Source organism: Equus caballus, chromosome 18 (genome assembly GCF_041296265.1).
Source record: "Equus caballus isolate H_3958 breed thoroughbred chromosome 18, TB-T2T, whole genome shotgun sequence".
Taxonomy (NCBI): domain Eukaryota; kingdom Metazoa; phylum Chordata; class Mammalia; order Perissodactyla; family Equidae; genus Equus; species Equus caballus.
Window position 1 is genome coordinate 4338507 of NC_091701.1, and position 21896 is coordinate 4360402.

Consider the following 21896-nt stretch of genomic DNA (forward strand, 5'->3'; position numbering starts at 1 on the left):
TACCCCCGCATGTAAACTCACGCGTGGCTCATCGGGAGGACTCACTGAGTGGGGCAGTTTTCCCCAATGTTGACGCTTCTCATCACATAATATAAAAAAAATCAAATTTGATAATGTTGCCACCAATTTCATCAGAAAAGTCTTCAAATGTTCGGAGGCTGTCGAGCTCAGGAAGGCAGATGCAAGTTTTGTCAATTTCTAATTTTTGCTTGAATGCCTGAAGTTTATTGTTGGCAGCAAATACTGTCATTGTTTCCCTTGAAATGACAGGCTCACTTTGTTCATTTTCAAAGACATGTCTGTCAGATACCCAAGTTTGAATAACCATTGTTTGTCAGTCATTCTTTCAAGTAAAATGGGATTTTATTCTTGTGAGTAAAAATGGTATTCCATGAAAAAAAGTGTCCAGATTGGTTTGCACACCAACAGTCGCACAGGTGCCTTCCTCGAGACGACCATCACACTCGGCTGTGCGATAGAAGACCTCTATGCCACCTTGAATTTAATACAGTTAACATTTTTCACTGCTTCATTAAGGAGAATCTTAAGAGGAATTGGCACGTCTTATGTCGTGAGTAATCAAACGACTACTGCAGTGTCTGGAGCGCTGCCTGAGCTGTGCACAAGCCGGGCAGCTCTACCCGCACTGTGTGCACCGTCAGTGCAAGGACATGAGGTGAGTAACATTTCAGTAGTATTATGAGAGCAATTTTGAGGTCGAAAAACCCACAGGGTCTCATGGATTTCCAGCTTGCCTGGACTATACTTTGGAAACCTGTAAGAGGAAGCACCTCAAAGCTGGCGTGTCCTCTATCTCTTCTTGGTATGGCTCCAAGTGCCCCTGGGCCGGGCACCCAGCAGGAGTCCATAAACGGTGGCCGAGTGGTCGTCATCTTTGCAATGCAAGTTTGGGGAAGAGAGGCTGGATAAGGGGACTCATCTCGAGGAAGTCAATGCCAAGAACCTGGGGGCTGCTCCCTCGAGACTCACTGGTTTGGGGCAGTGCCCAGGCATTGGTATTTTTTCATTATTTAAAGTATTTTTAAGTCCTGCTGCATGGAAACTAACTGCAGGGCTGTCAGGCCGAGAGCAGAAAGGCAGCCCAACTACCAGGGGCGGAGCACACAGGCAGCTCTCGCCTTCCTTGGCTTCTGCTGAGAGCAATCAACATGGGGCACCTTGACCTTGGACCACAGGCCCTGGGCTATGTTTCTGGGTGGCTTCCAGGGCCCTCCTGAAGAATGTGCTCTCAGATGCCCAGGAGGGACTGGGGGCGCTGGTGCCTCTGGGAGCCGTCAGAATCACAGGGGACTTGGCTCCTGAATCAGGAAGAGATTCGGCCACAGGGCAGAGGCTTTGGTTCTGCTACTGAGTTTTGGAGCCTCACTGGGCCAGCTTAGGAGGCCAAGGTGCACTGGGCGTGGCTCTCCTTCGGGGGTCTCTCTGCTCTCCTCACTCAGAGGGTCTCCCAGGCCCTTGGGCCCCAGCCCAGGCACTCTCTGTCCAGGCATGGTGCTCAGGCCTGGAGCCCCACAGGCACCGCCGTCCATCCGTGAGCCCCTCCCAGATGTTTCTGTGGCTTTGAGAGGAGAAAGTGCCCATGAGGCCGTGGCGTCCGGCTCCTGGCGGTACTTGGGACTTCTTTCCTTGCAGGGTCCCCTGCCCTCCAGAGAGTGATCGCGCGGCTGCTCTAAGAAGCTCCCGGGTGGCCCTGATGTGTGGCGGGGCAGAACCTGGTTTTGAGTGTTTATTCCTTAATATTGATTATTTGGTAGGAAACCAGGAAAGACGTTCTGAGATCCAGGTGGAAAGCAGAGGTGTATACCCCACGTGTGGTTATGCAATTTAAAAAAAAGCAGTCTGATCCTATGTAGCTTACAGATTTAGATTAAGCCATGACTATAGATGAAATTTGCTTAACACTTTCATTGACTACGTTTATCTCTCCGTGATCAGCTCTAGAGGTACACGTATTTGAAATCTTGACGACCAAGTTTCTCAGCAGCAACGTGGGCTGATAAAAAAAAAAAAGTACCATTATTTTATAATGGGGGGGTGTAGAGAAAATGCTTGTGCATTTCTGCAGGCTTTCTGAACGAATTTGCTGACACTTGGAATCCTGGGTGTCTTAGCCAGCTCAGGCTGCCATAACAAAGTACCACAGGCTGTCTGCTGTGAACGACAGAAATTTGCCTCTCGCAGTTCTGGAGCCTGGACGTCCGAGATCAAGGTGCTGGCTGCTGCAGGTCCTGGCGAGGTCTGTCTATCTGGCCCGCAGACGGCCGGCTTCTTGCTGGGCGGAGAGAGCGAGAGCGAGAGCGAGAGCGAGAGGGAGAGCGAGAGCGAGAGAGAGAGAGAGAGAGAGAGAGAGAGAGAGAGAGAGAGAGAGAGGGAGAGAGAGAGGGAGAGCACCAGAGGAAGCCGGCTCGCTGGTGTCTCTTCTTGTAAGGTCACCAATGCGGGGCCTCCCTCTCATCCAGCCCCAGTCACCGCCCCAGGGCCCCCACCAAACAGCCTCACATTGGGCGTTAGGGCTTCAGCATACGAATTTGGCGGGGACACCAACATTCAGTCCATAATCCTGGGCTGAACCCAAGCCTGAGAAGTCCATTCACAACTCAAAGGTAGTGAGGGAGCTGCAGAGCTGGAGGAACGAGCTCACGTTTCCGCGGGGCGAGGCCTGGGAACGGCACACGCTGCTCTAAGGCCTCTGCCCCCAGGGACACGTTTGCACTGCAAACGCTCCCTCCTCGGCCCTTGTGTCCGCCGCTCGCTGGACATTGTCCTTCTGGCTCTCACTGTGTCACCGCGGAAGGACGGGAGCAAGGGGGGCCACAGGCTTGTTGTTTACTGTAAGGTGGTTAATGTGAAATCTGTCCCCATCCGGAACACCTCGTAGACACATTCAGGATAAAATGAATAGAGACGAACAGCAAAACCCAAAAGTATTAACTAAAAGAAAACAGGAAAAAGGTTATACATATGTAATGACTGACTGTAACTAGGCGAAACGCCCTCTAAGTAGAAGAAAAAGCAAAAAAGAAATAGATCAAATGATTAACGTGATGCCAGTTGCATGGTGAGAAACTTGGTGGTTTTACTTTGTTTTTCCTCCTAAAATTTTCTTAAAGAGTGTATATTAATTTGACAGTGGAAAAATTAAGAAGAAAATACCTTTTGCATGAAAGTCATAACAGAGATTATCTATTGCTGCGTTGCAAATTAAGCCAAAACATAGCAGCTTAAAGCAACACCCCTTCATTATCTCACAGCGTCTGTGGTGAGGGTCGCGCATGGCCAGGCTGGGTTCCAGGGCCCCAGGGTTCCACCACCCTAGCAGTATGATAAGTTAATATTAGAAGGTGAACTTGTAAGTTCTACTGAATTCATGAAATATATTTGAACGTCTTGTTGTTCTTTCCTGTTTTTCTATTTGGGGGTTTCGTATAAGATTTCTGGAGCTTTTCATCTTGACTGTGCTGTCCCAGCCTTCTCAAGGCCTCTTGCCTCTCATCCCGCAGCCCGAGTGTACTTGTGTAACACGGAGTCCAGCAGCACTGGAGGGTCGTGTCATGGCGCTGGGTCCTCCTGGCAGCGTTCATCGCACATTTGGAACAAATAGAAACTCCTTATTTGGAAGCACAGAAATGAACTATGCAGGGACATGCTCTTTACCTGGCATCTTGGTGACTTCTGGGCTCTCCAGGTCTCTGCCGCTCGCCTTTTTCCAGGGACCTAGGCCTTCTGACCTCCACCCACAGGAGAAGCCGCTGGGGAGCGCCTCTATGTTCCCAGCAAGGCCTCCAGGGACTCACAGCCCTCGGCCTCCCCACGCAGACCTGGCTTGGCCGACCTACCCTGGACTAGACCCGGGTGGGCAGGGCGGGGCAGGGCCATGAATGAGCTCGCTTTCGGGAGTCCCATGACCAACCCTCAGGAGGATGCCTGCTTTTGCATTCAGGAAAGCAGCCTTGTTCCAGGCCCCCCACTGAAGCCTCGCAGGGTCTCACCCCCTCAGCAGCACAATGACCCTCAACTATGGACAGATGTGGTTGTTTGCGAGGCCTCCTTCGAGCCAGGACTTCTAGATTGGAGCTGTGGAGGGTTGAGGAGGTAAGTGCAAGCAGAGGCTGGTTCTGCCAGCATTTGGGGCTCCTGAGAAACTTTGGAGTCCAGAGGATGCATGTGCCACGGGGTGCGTAAATAGAAACTTGTCGTGAGCCCACCTTCTCCGAAGGCTCGGAATGCTGCTGCTTCAACTCCAGAGCACTGTTGATGAAAATAATCCATAACCAATCTATAAGTGAAAATTTGGGAGAGTTTATTCTGAGCTAAAATGTGAGGACCATGGCCCGGGGCCTTTCTTCCCGAAGGAAGAAAGGGCACCGAAGAAGTGGGGTGCACAGAGTGGTTATATACCCCCAGACAGGTTGTTTCACATATGATTGAAATGTCCCTTTTACAATAGTCACGAGACTGCTCTGTCGGCACAGCAATTGATGGACACAGCAGGTGGGTCTGCTGTCTCAGTGGACACAGCAGGGTGGCAGTCTGTTGTCTCAAGCGGGGTGGTCACAGGTGAGCTGGATGGTCACAGGAGAGCACAGCAATCAGTTCCTAGCCTAAAGAAAGATGCTTATCCCTAAGGAAATGCCAATGAGGGGGGAAGTTGCACCTTTATCTTAAGGCCATTTGTTCTTGCCATAGGAAATATTTAAAGCAGATATGCAATGCCTACTCAATGGCCACAGTCAGGCCCTTTTGGAAAAAACAAAGTCAGGCCAAATTAGGTTTACACCAAATGGCTTCTTGATATACTCCAATGTATCCTATTGCTTGCCATTTCTATTTGTCATTTACCCCTTCTGATCTATAATCTTTCGACAGAAAGCATTGATGATCAAAATATTGTCCCTCGGTGCCAGGGTGGTTGCTGCCTGCCCTGGGTCCATCATGTCCCTCAGTGCTAGGCTTTCATCTCATTTATCTGCCCAGTTGTCCACGTTGGGGGGAAATAGTGGACAAGTATGGAAGTATATATATTAACAGAGGAAGCATTTCATATGTTATGTACTTTTCAATTAATTTTAGATTGTTGCACAAACATTATATATGTGCTTTTCTATGACACTTCACATTTACATTGTATATGATTATAGAACAAGTACAGTAATGATGACAATAGCTCAACATATTTGAAAACATTAGTTTAAAATGAGTTCTTAGGAATAGTCCTTATCAGAAAAGGAAATTTGTCCAGGATTATACGATAGATCAACCATCTGGAGTCACCAAGCAACCATTACTCTAGTTTGTATGCTATTTTTACAGCACTGATTAAAGAAAACAACAATTAGTTTGAATATTATGACTAGTACAAGAACTCCAATAGGTAATAGAAATAGGAATTGCAATCTGGATCGAAAAAGGGAACCAATACTGAAAGGGAGCCAACCAAACAAATCAAACTGGGTGCAGGATCGCATAAGGCATCCACCTACTTCTTCATGTGTTTTAGCAGAGATGACACATTGGAAGATTCATCACGTATAAAAGCACAGCATCCAGTCCAAATGATTGTATATGTACCACCTTGGGATGTAGTAAGAATATCTAAAGCCATTCTGTTTTGAAGGACAGCCCTTCTCATTAAAGACATTTCAGTATTTAAATAAGGGTATTCCTGCTTGACTATCATTAAGGGCTTCTTGAGTAAATTTAGTCAGAGCTTTCATATGTAATAATGACTTCTTTTAGCCCCAAAGAAGAAGCAAATATAGCTGCAAATATAGCCATACCAGTGTAACACTGAACGAGCCCATCTGGCCTTAAAGAGAGGGAGATTGGCAACAGGTTTTAACGCACCCTGACTCCTTCCCTGCTTTTAAAGGAAACTCAGGGTGCAGTGTCTTAGCCATCCAGGCAGTAGCCAAGGCCAAAGATTTGTTTAACATAACCATTGAGTCCATTAGGAGACACCTGATAAACGCCTGGCCTTCAAGACCAGTCTGTTCCAAATTAATCACTTTAAGTATGATAGCGTTCCAAACAAATTATAAAGTAGGTATACAGTTTAAGCATAACAAAGGTTTAAATGAGGAGATATAAGGTCAGGAATACAGACTTGGTCCGTAGTGTTGGGACAGCTGTCTACAACAGATGTCGTCGTCTTCTCCTCCTGGTATGGCCCTTTCCAGCTGGGCTGTATAGAGTCTTTTATTTGATGTCTCTTTCAGTGAATAAATTCTCCAGGTTATAGTCCAAGATCCTTGAGTTCTGGGAGCTCTCTGTGAAAGAATCAGCTACCAATCTTTCATTTCTTTTAAGCACCTCAATAAGACCATGACAACAATGTAATATATCCCTTAAGCAAAGTTGGTTCATATATTTCTTCATCTAATTGCATAGGTTGTTTTACTATTATTTCAAAAGGAGTCAGCCGATGTTTACAAAAAGTACAGATCTAAGATGAAGGAACACGAGCACAAGAGCTTTTGGCCGTGAGAGAGTAAATGCTTCGGAAAGCTTGCCAATTAAGTTTTGGTTGTGCCGTTAGTTCTTTTTACCAATCCTGAGGATCGAGGATGGTAAGCGCAGTGGAAATGCTGCAATATTTGCCAAACGTTACAAATAGATTTGAGTCCCCCAGTCACTGTGTAACTCGGGAGGAATTCCTCAAACAGGAATTATGCTTTTCAATAATAATTTACCTAAAGCCATCGCTCTTCTGCTAGGAAAAGCCTCAAACAATGTGAGAACATATACAAGATATATTCTTCCTTGAGATGGAGGCATTTAGACAAAGTCCAATTGTCATACCTCAAAGGGTCCCTTAGGAAGGGAAAGTGGCCTTGTGACTCATGAAGTGGCTTCTCTGGGTTATACTTTGGGCACACAGCACAACAAGTAGAGGCTATATGAGTCACTGGGAAAAAGTTTCCAAAAGTATTGTTTTTCCCTTTTGTTGTAACCTTTATGTATATATATATATATTTTTTCTTCTGTGGCGATTTCTTAAGTCTGTAGAAGGAAATCTTTTTACTGGGTTAACAGAGTTAACAGAAAGTAGCAGGCATTCTTGAGGCTGGACAGCATATCCAGCTTGATAACATCCTCAGTTATCATTTAAGTAAGACCCATTTGTAAACTAAATTAAACAATAGAATGCAGTCCTGGTCTTCTCCCCTTGTGATGTTGGAAGCAAGGTAGCAGGGTTAAAATAGTGAATAATATTTACTTACACAATATAACCTAAGAAGTTTTATCATCATTTACTTCAGAATGCTTCCCATGCAATTTAGCATACCGAACAAGCCTAATTAGCATCCCTCTTTCATAGGAAGAGAGAACAAATTTCTCTGAGAAGTCCCAGGGGCCCTCTGAAAATCCTCAGAGAAATTCTCTTCCTTCATCCTGGTCAAAGGAAAACCTTTATTTAGGACTTGACTATTTTCTTTGAGGGAGAAGCTTGTCAAAAATATCAAAAGATTTTAAAACACTTAAACACGATCAAGAGGTTGCTGATCTTGTCATTGTAAAACAAGGGTCAATGAAACAAGGCTCATGATATTTAACCAAAGTGACAACAGCAAAAAAACCTGAATAGAGAGACCTCTGTCTTTTTGCACCTAGGAAATTACCTTAACAAAACATAGATATTCTGTAAACTTACTCAGAAGGAAAAACCTTTTATAACTTCTTTATCAAGAGCAGACTAAGAGTTTAAGAAAATTATCTTTGAGAAAAACCAAATTTTAATTTCTGCACCAGCTTATTTTTAACATTAAAACTCATTTGCTTAATTAGATTTACTTTAATCTTAGCCAACTTGACCAGGCATAAAACTCCTTTCTGAATTTCTCTTACACAAACCTTCTATAACTTTATTTTACATTCAGAATTTGTCCAAAGTCCAAAGTCTTTCTTTTTTTTTTTCCTCCTAGTACTTTCGGACAAATTTATCTTTCTTAACCAATCAAACAAAATTTTTCCATTCTTTTTATACCTTCTTTACTGAAAACTTACACTTTACTTTCCTTGAATATAAATACATTTTCCTTATTAACTTCTAGTAGCTTTAGCCACATATATTAGAACTCCTTAACTAACCTTTAACAGACCATAGTAAACACTAAAAAGGTAAGCGATTATGAATTGTGTTTTATATCAGCATTCTAAATACTTTTCATAATTTCTAGGAACACGTCACTTTACAGTAAAACACCCAAACACTTTTAGCCTCTCTGCAATAAAAAGCCAAAAGTAGATAAACTTACATTTAGTAATTAATGTCTAATATCTTATTTGGAAATGATCTAGGTACTCAATGAATGTTATCATTCATTTACGTTAACCTAGCAAAACTTCAAAATTTCAAGTTACCCAAAAGATTTTGGAAGTTATTTTAAATACACACGCCATAAACTATAATTATTGCTAAAAGTTTATCTATAAACTCTTATTTCATTTATATCTAAACCATTTGTTCCCAATAATGATGTTTAGATTACCTGCAAAACTTCATGAGACATTAGACAAAATTAGTTATCATTTAAAGCTATTATTTTGCTGACGAATTTAACAGACAACGTGAGCTTATTTGACTAGTAAACCCAGGCTGCATGTCTGCATCATATTCAAATACCAACAACTCTTGAGGACATGCCTTTTCAATCAAACCAACAACTTAAACTTTCATTAACCAAAGATTAATCTATAGCATGTTAACTTGAAAGACATTTGGGTTAGTTGTATTTAGAAAAACATTTTGTAAGCACTTACTTTAAGTCAATTGAATAGAGCTCTTTAGAAATTGTACCATCCGGAGGTAAAATACCACACATTTGTAACATATATAGACACACACAGACAGACAGACATATAGGACAAAGATTTTCCTTAGATTTCTGACTTAGGTGTTCTCACAGCAGACCGCAGTGGAAAAACTTGTATTCCCAGGTTTTTTTTTAAAATTTTTTTTTTTTAAGATTTTATTTTATTTTTTCTCCCCAAAGCCCCCCAGTACACAGTTGTATATTCTTCGTTGTGGGTCCTTGTAGTTGTGGCATGTGGGACGCTGCCTCAGTGTGGTTTGATGAGCAGTGCCATGTCCGCGCCCAGGATTTGAACCAATGAAACACTGGGCCGCCTGCAGCGGAGCTCGTGAACTTAACCACTCGGCCACGGGGCCAGCCCCTATTCCCAGGTTTTTTTACCCTCTTTCTCTCTTTCTTTTGGCCTTAGCAATCTGGCTTGGGATCCCCCTTTGTTAAGCAATTGCAGTCACAGCATGAAGCCAACCGGAGTCTGGAGGAAAGGCTGCCCATTCGGGAACTGATCGGGCTGTTTTAGAAGCTCAATTTCCCACTTCTGTTTTAATTTTGTTTTGTTATAAAGTCCGAACAACTTCTAAGGACAGTGTAATGGGTCAGAAAGTGTGCTGCTTGTGAGTATTACTCCCGATAGAAAGGTTGTAAACACTCTCTTACGTGCCTCGGTTTCTCCCTCTGGCAGTCTAACACTGCCGTGGGTGCTCAGAGCGCCGGGTGACCAGCCCTTATGTGCGTGTCCCTGGACGAGCCTGTAATTAATTACCGTGAATGAGAGTGGAGTTCCCTATGGGACTGCTGCACGTCGCGAGGATTGATCCTCTGACACTCCCGCTGAGGTCCTTAGTCACCTAAGGGTGCCTTTTGGTAAAGGCCAGGAGGACCTACTGTCCCTTTTCTTCGGAGCTGAACACGTTCAGTCTCTCATTTCTCTATCAAGAAGTTTGTTCAGACTTTATAAACATAATTCTTTCTGATTTAAAGCCAAATTAAAAAGGTCAGCATTCCCCATTCACTCCCAAGTTCCTCTAGGCTCCTCTGGCCTGAGAAATTCCCTCTAGGCTCCTCTGGCCTAGCAAATTCCTCCCAGCTTCCTCTTACCTAGGGTATGTACCGGTACCCCTTAAGACACCTAGTCTTAAGACCTTAACCAGCTCATATAAACTCTTGGACCGTCAACTTAAAATAAGGAGTTCCGGGTTTCAGGAGAACTCACCAGGGTCACCTGAAGAATGCAGTGATCTGGGGGGGGGCGGGGGGGCGCTCAATGGGCCCTTATTGGTACCAAATGCCAGTTCAGTGTAGATTCCAGGTGGTCTCCGGTGGGTTTCTCTGAAATCCTGCCGTGACTACGCCAAGAAATGTTGACGAAAATAATCCATAACCAATCTATAAATGAAAATTTGGGAGAGTTTATTCTGAGATAAAACGTGAGGACCATGGCCCGGGGCCTTTCTTCCTGAAGGAAGAAAGGGCACCAAAGAAGTGGGGTGCACAGAGTGGTTATATACCCCCAGACAGGTTGTTTCACATATGATTGAAATGTCCCTTTTACAATAGTCACGAGACTGCTCTGTCGGCACAGCGATTGATGGAAACAGCAGGTGGGTCTGCTGTCTCGTGGACACAGCAGGGTGGCAGGTGTGTTGTCTCCAGCTGCGTGGTCACAGGTGAGCTGGGTGGTCACAGGTGAGCACAGCAATCAGTTCTTAGCCTAAGGAAAGATGCTTATCCCTAAGGAAATGCCAATGTGGGGGGAAATTGCACCTTTATCTTAAGGCCATTTATTCTTGCCATAGGAAATGTTTAAAGCAGATATGCAATGCCTGCTCAATGGCTACAGTCAGGCCCTTTTGGAAAAAACAAAGTCAGGCCAAATTAAGTTTAAACCAAATGGCTTCTTCATATACTCCAATATATCCTATTGCTTGCCATTTCTAGTTGTCAGCACAAAGCCTACCGCAGCAGGTTCCTGGTTCCCAATCGTGAAGAAAACGTACAAGACTATTTATAATACGAGTGAGCAATGGCCAGAGGTCTGAGGGGGGCATGGTGCAGATGGCCCTGGCTGCTGAGGCAGGCACGGATGCATTAGGAGAGCACTGCGGCTGCGGGGGGCACCCAGGAGGCTGTGAGCAGAGAGGACAGAGACCAAGGGTGGCCTGATCACTGCCCAGGGCCTGTCTCAGAGGCCGTCTGGAGTGGGTACCGTTGCCAGTGGACACCCACTGCCACCCTCCCTGGGTCCTCGGCGCCTCCGCCAGGATAGATGATCTCGTCGGCTCGCTGACTCTGGCAGAAGCACCCAGTCAGCTGAGCCTGAGTCGTGTAAGCTCCCCGGGCTACTGGGGACTGAGGACGAAGAGGGCCTGGCTTCCTCGAGCCGCATAGGGAGGCAAAGCCTGCCTCCCACGAGGCAGAAAGGAAGAGAGCTCCCCTGGCTGGGTGACCCCGAACATGGTGTCCTCTACGGTGGCCAAGAAATCGTGGTATTTTAACCATGCATTTGAAAGGACTGGTAACAGAACTCTGTGTGTCTATGTATATATGTTGTTGAATATTTATAGATGCTATATATGTTATAACCATATAACATAATGTATAATATACATATACTATATGTAAAGTATTTAGTGTATATATATGTATATATATATATAATGTTCAACAGCAGCATCAGAGGCGAACATAAAGATCATTCTTGCTGGTTTTATAATTTTATAAAAACAGGTGTATGTGCACTGGCTGGATTGCAGCCATTGGAGTTCACTGTTTATATCGTTCTTTTGAGCAATTGCTATTTGAGTTCAGAGGCAGAAGCTGTGATAGAAATGCCCTGGGCAACAGTCGTCTCTAATCTACTTGATTTGATTCACTTTGAAAGAAACGTATCCGTTGGTGGCCTCAGAGGCTTCTAACCTGGAATTTCAAGATGGTGATTCCCAGCAGGAAACCTCTCAGAGCTCACGGCAGAGAACGCACAGTTTGGGAACGACCATGGTTTGTGTGAGAGCTGGGTCTAAGCACTGAACTCAGAGCAGTGGGGCCATACGGGCGTTCTCCCCAAGGGTTCCTGGCTAGCCCTCCCCGTGTTGGTACATTCAGATTCATAAGAGCATGCACCACTCATTTTGGCTCCACATTTGCAGTCATCCTCTTTCAAGTTCTGTGCCAGGCGTGGTTGACAGAAATGAAGGCTGATTGGTTCTGCACCCGGGGAAGTTACTGTCTGCTGGAGGAGAGAACACACCATTAGAAGGTTACAACGAGCTGTTCTTCTTAGGGGGTGTGCTGGTGGGCGTCAGGTCCCAGAATAGACTCAATGTATCTTTCGAGAGAGTCGATTTCATCCCACGGTAAATAATTTAAAATCACATAAGGTTATATTAAAACACTTGGGTATGTTGTGGAGTAGAATGCAGAATATGAAGTGGATTGGTGAAAATTGCGGAGTGAGGACCTCTGAAATTTTTCTCTATGAACACATTGAGAAAATTGGCAAAAACTGTCAGAATCAACTTTTTTAGAACTCTGGAAATTAACCACAGGCTTGCAGAAATCTGAGGAATGCTTATTCAAGAAAAATGGGTGAATCTTGGTAAGAATGGTGAGCTTTGTGGCATTTTATTTTGTGCTAGTCCAATCCCCCATGGTAGCCTTGAAAAATAACAGCCCACATTTGCAGAGAAAATCAGCAGCCTGGCAGCCACCTCTGGAGCTGAACTGGCCCGCAGCTCTTTCAAAGCCCTATTACCAGTCAGCTGCCATTGTTTGACCCCCTGCTGGTTCCCTGGAAGATCCCCACTAGCAAGGCTGTCTGTATTTGACCAGATTCTGAGCACACACAGTGTGAAAACCCCTTTCCTAGGGAGCATTTGTTGAAAACAATTACAGGCAGTTGATAACAGTTGGGCCAAATAACAGACTAGTCAAAAGGCTTAAGAAGAAAGCTGGGGAACGAGCTGTCCACAGGAGTATTGAAAAGCCCTGAAATGTTCACAGGAACCTAGAAGGCCATGTGCAGGGCTGTGGGCAGGCTCAGGGCTCTATGCAGACTCCAGAAAGACCTGAGAAGGCCCTAAACTCTGCCCCTGGCTGACCTTGAGACTGTGCAAGCAGGAGGGGAAGGCTCCCAGGCTTGCAAACCACTTGCCGAGTGTGGAAGGCATGGCCTCACACTCACACACACAGTCACACACTCACACACACGCTCACCCAGCCCTCAGCAAAGACTGGGGGTCTCATTGGTTCCAGATGTTTAAGGAAATCTCTGTCTGATCATTAACTGACCTCAAGGCTACCTGAGCAGAAACTTCAGAGGCCACATATGAAAGAGAACACCTTCTATACAGAATTAGTTCAAAAAAGGCACTAAACAAACAAAACGAAAAACCCACTACCAGTAGCAAGAACAGCAAACCCTGGGGAGAGGGAGAATCTGACTTTCAGAATTGCCATAGTGTGTTATCTGAAATGTCCAGTTTTCAACAAAAAATTGTGAGACATGGAAAGAACCAAGAAGGTATGGCTCATTCACAGGAAGAAAAATCTGTCCTTGAGGAAACCCAGTTGTTGCACTTGCTGGACAGAGACTTTAAAGTAGCTACTTTAGGGGCTGGCCCGGTGATATAGCACAGTTAAGTGCACATGCTCCACTTCAGCTGCCTGGGGTTCGCTGGTTCGGATCCCAGGTGCAGACATGGCACCACTTGGCACACCATGCTGTGGTAGGTGTCCCACATAGAAAGTAGAGAAAGATGGACACGGATGTGAGCTCAGGGCCAGTCTTCCTCAGCAAAAAGAGGAGGACTGGCAGCAGATGTTAGCTCAGGACTAATCTTCCTCAAAAGAATAAATAAATAAATAAATAAATAAATAAATAAATAAATAAATGTAGCTACTTTAAATGTGTCCAAAGAATTAAAGGAAACCACATCATACTGAAAGAAAACATACCTATCAATCATATGTAGTGTCTCTTTATTGGTGCTCTCTGTTTGTTGTGACATCATTCTCACACGTTATTTTAATATGACATGGCCATATATATGTATACATATATAGAAATAGAAATGCTAGATGTGAAAGGTACTATCACTAAAAGGAAACTTCACCAGCAGGGCTCAACAATATATTTGGGCAGACAGAAGGAAAAAGTCAACGACTTTAAAGATAGCTCAATTGGGATTATCCAGTCTGAGAAACAGAAAGAAAAAAGAATGAAGAAAAATTAATGGAGCCTCAGAGACCTGTGGGCACTGTCAAATATACCAACATATGCATAATGGGAGACTCAGAGGAGAGGAGAGAGAGAAAGGGGCAGAAAAATATTTGAAGATATACTGGATGAAAACTTCCAAAATTTGATGAAAAATATAATTTCATACTTTTCATCAAAGACATATATATATTTATGAATGCTCAACAAACTTGAGGTAGGGTCAATTCAAAGAGATCCCCGCCTAGCCACATCATAATCAAACTATCAAAAGAGAAAGACAAAGGAAGAATCTTGAAAGCAGTCAGAGAAAAGTGACTCATCCTGTCCAAGGGACCCTCAGCAAGATTAAAAGCTGATTATCCATCAGAAACAACGTTGGCCAGGAAGCAGTGGGATGGCATAGTTAACGTGGTGAAAGGAAAAAACCGTCAGACAAGAATTCTATATCCAGCAAAACTGTCCTTCAAAATGAAGAAGAAATTAAGATATTCCCATATAAACAAATATTGAGAACATTCATCACTAGGAGACCTGTCTCCTAGAAACATAAAGAAATATTGATGGAGCTCCTTCAGGCTAAAATAAAAGAAACACTAGAGTAACTTGAATCTAAATGAAGAAATAAAAAGCACCAGTAAAGTAACTACAAAAGAGTTACTTTTGTAGTTAAAGTAAAGTAACTACACAGGTAAATACAAAAGACAGCATAAATGTACATTGTTAGTAACTCTCTTTTTCCATCTGATCTAAAAGACAACTGCATAAAGCAATAATTAGAAATCTGTGTTAAGGTCACAGAACGTGTAAAGATGTGATTTGTATGAAAACAACACCACAAAGCAGAGGGGAGGGAATGCAGCTTTATGGGAACAAAGTTCTGTGCGCTTGTGGAGAGCCTTATTGATCGATATTCCCTAGACCTTTCAGGGGAGACTCTGCTTCCGCCTGATCTGAGGTGAATGCACAGCTGAGGGGCCAGCTCATCTCCCCCAGGACGTTCCCTGCAGGGGTCCCGAGCCCTTCCTGACCTGGCATGCTGCTGAAACAGCAAGTACAGTACGTGTGCCTCTGCAGATCTTTGCGTGGAGTCCTTAGTGCACACAGCCCTTCCTGGAATAAAGAAATCTTCAGCCCGCTGTACTGCTTTGAGCGTGCCCTTCAAAATCCAGCCTGAAATTTCCCCCCCTCCAGGAAGCATGCCTTTATTGAACCAAACCTCTCTGATTGAATTTCTTGAATGACTAAACCTGAATTTGGTGGGTGAATAATCAGTCTGAGAAGTATGTCTGTTGGGCTGTGAGAAAGGGTTCTGGACCCAGCATTTCCTTTTCAGCCTATTTATCCTCTTTTGGGACAAACTGCATATATATATATATAACATGAATATTAGTTATGATTCTTTAGTTGTGACAGAAACCCAACTCAGACTTGGGTAGAAGCTGGGTTGACAGAACTAGGAGCTCAGGGCGACCAGGACATCCTCTCCTTTGCGGCTTCTGCTTCTCTTTGAATGTTGCCTTCATTTTCTTCCACTGGCTTTCTCCACGCAGTGAAGGGCATGGCCTTGAAACTTCCAAAATTACCGCCTCACACATTTGCCACCTAAGAAGAATGGGCCTTCCTCCTGGCTCCCAGTTCAGAAAATCCCTGGGAAGGGCTCTGATTGGCCTAGCCTGAGTCAGGTGCCCACCTCTGGACCAATTACTGAGACCAGGAGGTGGGTCCGGCTACAGGGATGAGGGGAGGGGCAATCCTCCAAGGAAGGATATGTGTTTAGAGGAGTGGGAACGGTACTGGGCAGGAAAACAAATGATGTCGCTTACAGGATGCTTACTGGAGTCTTGGATGCTGCAGCACCTCGGGGTGATAAACTGCTGGGATAGCAGACTGAGGAAGACATTTGCTATTTTTCGCCTGCCCAACACCCATTCCCCTGTTCCATAACAACCACTCCAATTTCCTTTGGGGAACCACTCGACTCCTGCTCTCAGGCCCTGTGTTAGGAGGAGACCCCACCCTAGCCAGGAGTGGGACACGTGGCCCAGACTGCTCAGTCAGCATAGTCCATTCCCTGTGGCCATCTTGAGGTTTCTGTGAGAGCCTGAGGGCAGAGGCTGTGTGTTCTTGGTTCTGGGTCCCCCACAGCATTGGCTCCCAGACATGGATGACCCCTGAACACCTCAGGGTCCTCCCCAGATGTACTGAATCTGCAAGTCTGGGGCTGGTCCTAGGTATCTCTATTTTTAGTAAGCTCTCGAGCAGATATGGATGATCAGGTTTGGGAATCATTGCCCACCATCTGTGTGGACAGTAGGTGCTTTCTAGCTGCTGGTGTAATGGAAAGGGCGGAGTTGGTTTTCTGGGTGGGATCACACTAGCTGTCTTCAAGTTGCCCAGGGAAACAGAGCTCCAGGACCCTCTGTGTGTTTTGAGGTGGTCCTGCCCCTTTCAACTGATGGTCCAGGCCCTCCCTGCGTGAGATGGCGCTTGCCGATGGGAGCAAGGCCTCCCGACTCCAGGAGCTGGCAGAGCCCCGAGATCTGGGACACTTGAGAAGACGGCCAGCTTGAATCGGGCTCGCCCCGTTAGTTCCAAACAGGCCGCCCAGGGATGACTCAGTTAGAATGTCAAGGCCTTCTAAAATTAATCTGCGGCCACATCTAAAATCAGCGCCTTGCATAAAGTCACCAGCCCCCTCCTTGCCCCGCAGAGGATGTGGGGACGTGGGGTGCAGGGCCTGGACCGTCTCCTTCGTTCAGCCCCTCAGACATTTGTCTGAATTTAGACTTGCTAACAGACAGTTTTCCTTCTGCTTTTCCTTTTCTTTTTCTTTTTAAATTGTCTCTCTTCTAACTGCAAGCAAAGGCTATTTTTATTACCAGGGGTTTCGTTTCTCAAAAGGAGGATGACAGGCAGTGGATATTTTCGTACTGTGTCCTTAGTTCTTGTTAATGGAACTTAGGTACAGAGTCAATCCAAAACATTCAGAGCTTTGTTAAAAGATCCTTTTAAACCATTGGGAAAAATTCTGATAATACAGGAAGTTCTAAAGCAGGAAGGAATAATTAGTGAAAACTACTTGTCCAGAGAGAAACACTTGTTGGCGTGTTGGTGCCTTTCCTCCTAACGCTTTTTAACAAATCCCTAAATCCCACAGATTTAAGAAAAATGTGTAATTTGCACATGTGGAAATAAAAGGCAGGTCCAAGAAAGGCCTTGGACTCGTCGTGTGAGACAGTCCTGGCGGGAGAAAATTAGATATTTGGAGTCTTGACACCACAGCTGCTTGGAGACTGTTTCCCTCTCAGAGTTTGTTGATTAGATTACAAATGAAAACCTCCTGGAAGGCAATTTGGACTCACGTATAAAACAGCTGCCTACCCTCAATGTGGCGGCATGGGCCCTTGCAGGAACTTCCCCCAGAGCGGAGTCCCCCAGACCTCCCCCGGTCATGGTGCCGTCCACGTCTCAGAAATTCTTTCACTGCTCCTCCTGGGCTGACAGAAACACCTAATAGTTCCGTTTATTCAGTGGTTAAGTCCAAGCAACTTGAGTATTTTTGTCCTAATAACTTACTAGTCATTTGAAAAAGTGATACACATAGTTTGAAAAAAATTCTTTTTATTTTATGCTTCAATAACTTTAGACAGCAACATTGGCAGCTGGAAGGCAATGGAGCAAAGTCTTCAAAATTCTGAGGGAAAATGATTTGCACCCTGAAGTATTGTGCCCTGTCCGCTTCGTCCCTGTGTCTCCAGCAACTCATCGGGGTTTGGCTCAGAACAGACGCTCAATGAGCCTGTGCTGAGTAAGTGAATGAGAACAAATGAAAGGATGAATGAATGAATTCTGAGGGCTTGCCAGTTTCCAGATTTTCCTGAAAGTCTTTGGAGAAAAGGGCATCTATCCCCAAAGCCCACGCCTCAGAAATGTGTGTCTGTGTCAGAGGCCCGGCGGAGGGGTCGGAGGGGACCCCCGGACACCCCCAGAATGTGCCATATGACCCTGGGGGGAGAGAGGAGGGCAGGCCCAGGAAACAAGTGACCGTTTGCTTTGCCTAGCTGGGAAGAGAGTGTGACTTGATCGTTCAGGGGACCAAAGACCCAATTTCAGATTCTCCCTCGCTAACTCAGTTGATTCCTCTGCCAACAGGGATAATATTGACATCTATTCTCCTAGTGAGAATTAAGTGAGTTCAACAGCATCCTGGCATACGATTAGCACTCCATCAGTATTAGCCATTACCATCAGTGGTTAGTCTCCTAGAACCACTTTCTCATCTCTAAAATGGATCGACATCCAGCTCACAGCAAGAATTAGGGAGACACTTGTGGGCGCGTTCAGGCCCCTCGTGGTCGCCGGGCGTGCTGCTGCTTCTGCTCCCGCGTCAGCCCGCGGTGGGCAGCCTTGTTCTGTTCCCCTTCTGCTCCCCCTTCGTGTCCCTGTCTCCCTCTGCTTTCTCTCCCGCGCCTCCTGCTTTCCACACCAAAGAGGAACAGGAAGTGAAAGCAATAAAAGTAGAAAAAGAAAAGGACCTTTTCCTGTGAATCCGGGACGTCTCCTGAGGCACTGGGCTCCGTCTGCCACGGTATTGGATTATTGGGGCTTTTTGAAGGCAGCCTGCAGGCCTTCTTAGGGATTCTGGGTAGAATTCTCTGGATAGAAGGCCCAAGAGGAGAAGTGGCTCTTGTAAGACCCCGGTCCTGGCCAGCCTTAGTCCTTCTGGGGTCGAGGGGTCTGACCCTTAATGTGCAGCACCCCAGACTCCTTGCTCCTGGAAATGCCACGGCCCGGGGGCTCCTCGGCGATGGGAGGGCTGCTGCAGATGCTGAGACGGCGGCCCAGGTAAGCTAGCGACTGAGGAGTCCTCTTAGCTTGGAGCTGGCTCTATTCTAGAACATCCCCGGGCACTAAGCTCAAATAAGTTAACTCCTTGAGGGAATGCTTGAAGTGGGCGGGGTTTCCACTTACACTAGGCAGGACTCCCAGGAGGTAAAGCGGCAAATCGTGTCGTCACCATCACACAGCAGCTGTTAACTTAGCACCTACAGTGAACCAAGAACCACACCGTACTTTCAAGTACCTCACCTCGTTTAATAACCACAAATATTGTGTGCAACAGACGCCATTCGTCTCACTTCGCAGATGAGAAAACAGACTCAAAAAGGTTAACATTTGTCCAAGGACGCACAGGTGGCTAAGGTGATATTGACCAGTCTGTCTGCCTTGAAGATCAGTGTTATGAGATATGAGAATATTAATTGAAAGGTTGATGTATAATCATGAGAAATTGGAAATCAGGGTTAATTTCCAATTATAGGGCATTGATTAAATAATGTGTAATACATCCATACAGTGGAGTATCATACAACAATTAAGGATGATGGTGAGTATTTATTGACATGGGAATATTTGCACAGGATATTCTTAATGAGAAACAGTATATATAGTGTGATTCCATTGTTGTAATATAAAACAAATGTTGTAAAACCTTACAAATATTGTTAAGAAAAAACTCACATATGCATAGAAAAATATGTAGAGGGATAAATGCCGAAATGTTAATCTTGAACCTTTGCAAGGTGGGATTATGGGTGATTTTTGCACCCCTCTTCACTGTTCACTTGTGTTTTCTAATTTTCCAGCAACACTCATGTATCGCTGATTTTAAAAAGACAGGGAAAACGGGATACTGATGTGGGAATAAGGAAATTCTGTGTTCTAATGCCAGTTCTGCCTCTGACTTGTGATCCTGGGCAAGCTCTTCTCCTTCTGGGTTTTGGCATCTTCATTGGCAACACGAGCAATTGCCTAGTACACAGGAGGGCCCGTGAGGGCAGGGACCATGTCTATTTTGTTCTAGAAGTGTCTGTAACATAGGCTACACTAAGTGAATAGTGAATTAATGAGTACATGAATGGATGAACGATTCAGGGTTCAAGAATCAGGGGCTGTAATGGTGGGAGAGTGTCAGAGACGTGGCATGCAGCAGTGGTCCTCAGATGTGGTCCAGGGCAGAAGACCTGGAGGCTGTGGGACTTCTTGTGGACCCCACGAAACAATTAGCAGACTTGCTGCATTTAGTCCGCCAGCAAGGGAAGCTGGGTCAGAGCTCTGGGCTTAATGTTGAACAGACTTGGGTCCCAGTCCCAGTGCTGCTCTTTGCCAGCTGTGAAATCTTGAGAAAATTATATATTTTTTTCCTAAGCTTGTTTTCTTGTCTGTAAAATGAGAGCAATGATTAATACTTAACTCATAGGGCTGCTCTGAGTTAACATTTGAACAACCTGTTTAGAAATTAGTTCAAAATGGTAGAATGAATTCCAGCCACTTTTTCCTATCCCAAATTGTTAGAAACATCAGAAAAGATAAAGATACATAATCCTTAAATGTTCTGGCAAACAAGAAGGGGTAACCTCAGTTGATTTGAAATTGTGGGGAATTCCTGAACAAAGAAAGATGTTGGAGTTGGAAGAAAGACATCACTGCCTAGAACGTGTGCAGGAGAGACCTCCTGTGACAGGAGGCAGTGGCTTTGAAGGGGCTTCGAGCTTCAAGGCAACGGATGGGATGGCGGTAACTGACAGGGTAATGGGTTGGGCAGTTGCAGTAGGATTGAGCAAGACAACCAGCTACCTACTCCCCCCACCCCACCTTCCCTGCCTTGCCAAACTGCGACAGAGATAACAGCCTCCATCAGCAACGTGGCGCTCAGGCGACAGATGCCCGGCACCACCCAGGAGGGACGGACACTGGAAACTGGCACACCTTCCCATCAGCTTGTTTCTTGCCTGCTATCATCCCTCCCACACGATAACTGGAGACATCTTCCATAGGTTGGGTGACAAAGAATCTCAACTCCAAGATGAGCACACAACCAAGAGACCGAACACTGAGGAAAACCACTGTGAAGGAGGCAGGGAGCACAACAAACAGAGGCACTGACACCCAAAAACAGCTGGCAGAACAGCCAGAGCAGACGCTAGACAAGAGAGTCAACGTCCCCAGGGAGTGATTAGAGGAAACAGTCTGAGATCTTAGAAATAGAAAACACGATTCTCGAAAGTATCCTCAATCCACGGGCTATGAACAAGTTGTACACAAATGAATAATAGCATATAAGTGAGCTGCAAAATCAGATTGAGGATTTCTTCCAGAATGCATTGCAAAAAAAGAACAAGAAAGGGGCTGGTCTGGTGGTGTAGCAGTTAAGTTCACTCGTTCTGCTTTGGTGGCCTGGGGTTTGCTGGTTCAGACCCTGGCACAGACCCATGCACCGCTTATCAAGCCATGCTGTGGCAGACGTCCCACATATCAAGTAGGGGAAGATAGGCATGAATGTTAGCTCAGGGCTAATCTTCCTCAAAAAAAAAAGAAAGAAAGAAAGAGAAAGAAAAGATAGAAAGCATAGAATAAAAGCTAGGCTATGCAAAGAACAGATTCAGAAATTTTAGTATCCATCAAATAGAAGTTCCAGAAAGAAAGAATAAAGAAAATGGAGGTGAGGAATACTGAAATAAATACAGAAGAAAGTTTCTCAAGTTGACGAAAGATGAAAGTCCTCATACCACATGACGAGCAAGACAGAAAATAAGACGACGAATAGATACGCCAGGTGAAACTTAGACCATGCGGGAGAGAGCAGAGGAGAACACATTACTCATAAAGGGAAGCCTGAGAGGCAAATCCTTATACAGGCTATGAGAGGAGAAAACAATAAACAGATATTAAAGTTAAAATTTGAAAGTAGACACTTGAACATCAGAAATTAAATCAAGAAGACCCAATCAACTGACAAAAAGGAAAAAAGTGGGTAAAAATAGAAAGCATGGTAAATATGAAATACA

The 21896-nt window shown here is 45.0% G+C and overlaps 1 protein-coding gene across 21 annotated transcripts in view; it reads left to right on the forward strand.

Moving 5' to 3' along the window:
- Positions 1-357: 357 nt before the first annotated feature.
- BIN1 (bridging integrator 1) overlaps positions 358-21896 on the forward strand; it is a 108040-nt gene continuing 86501 nt past the window's right edge. For 19 of the 21 annotated variants that reach the window (XM_070241726.1, XM_070241729.1, XM_070241730.1 and 16 more), the window contains exon 1: positions 377-676. In XM_070241726.1, coding sequence (XP_070097827.1) covers positions 392-676 — 285 coding nt within the window. In that variant the 5' untranslated portion in view covers positions 377-391. Of the gene's footprint in view, positions 677-3521; positions 4114-21896 lie in introns of all 21 variants that reach the window. The other 2 variants (XM_014732372.2, XM_070241755.1) reach the window with 1 other exon arrangement.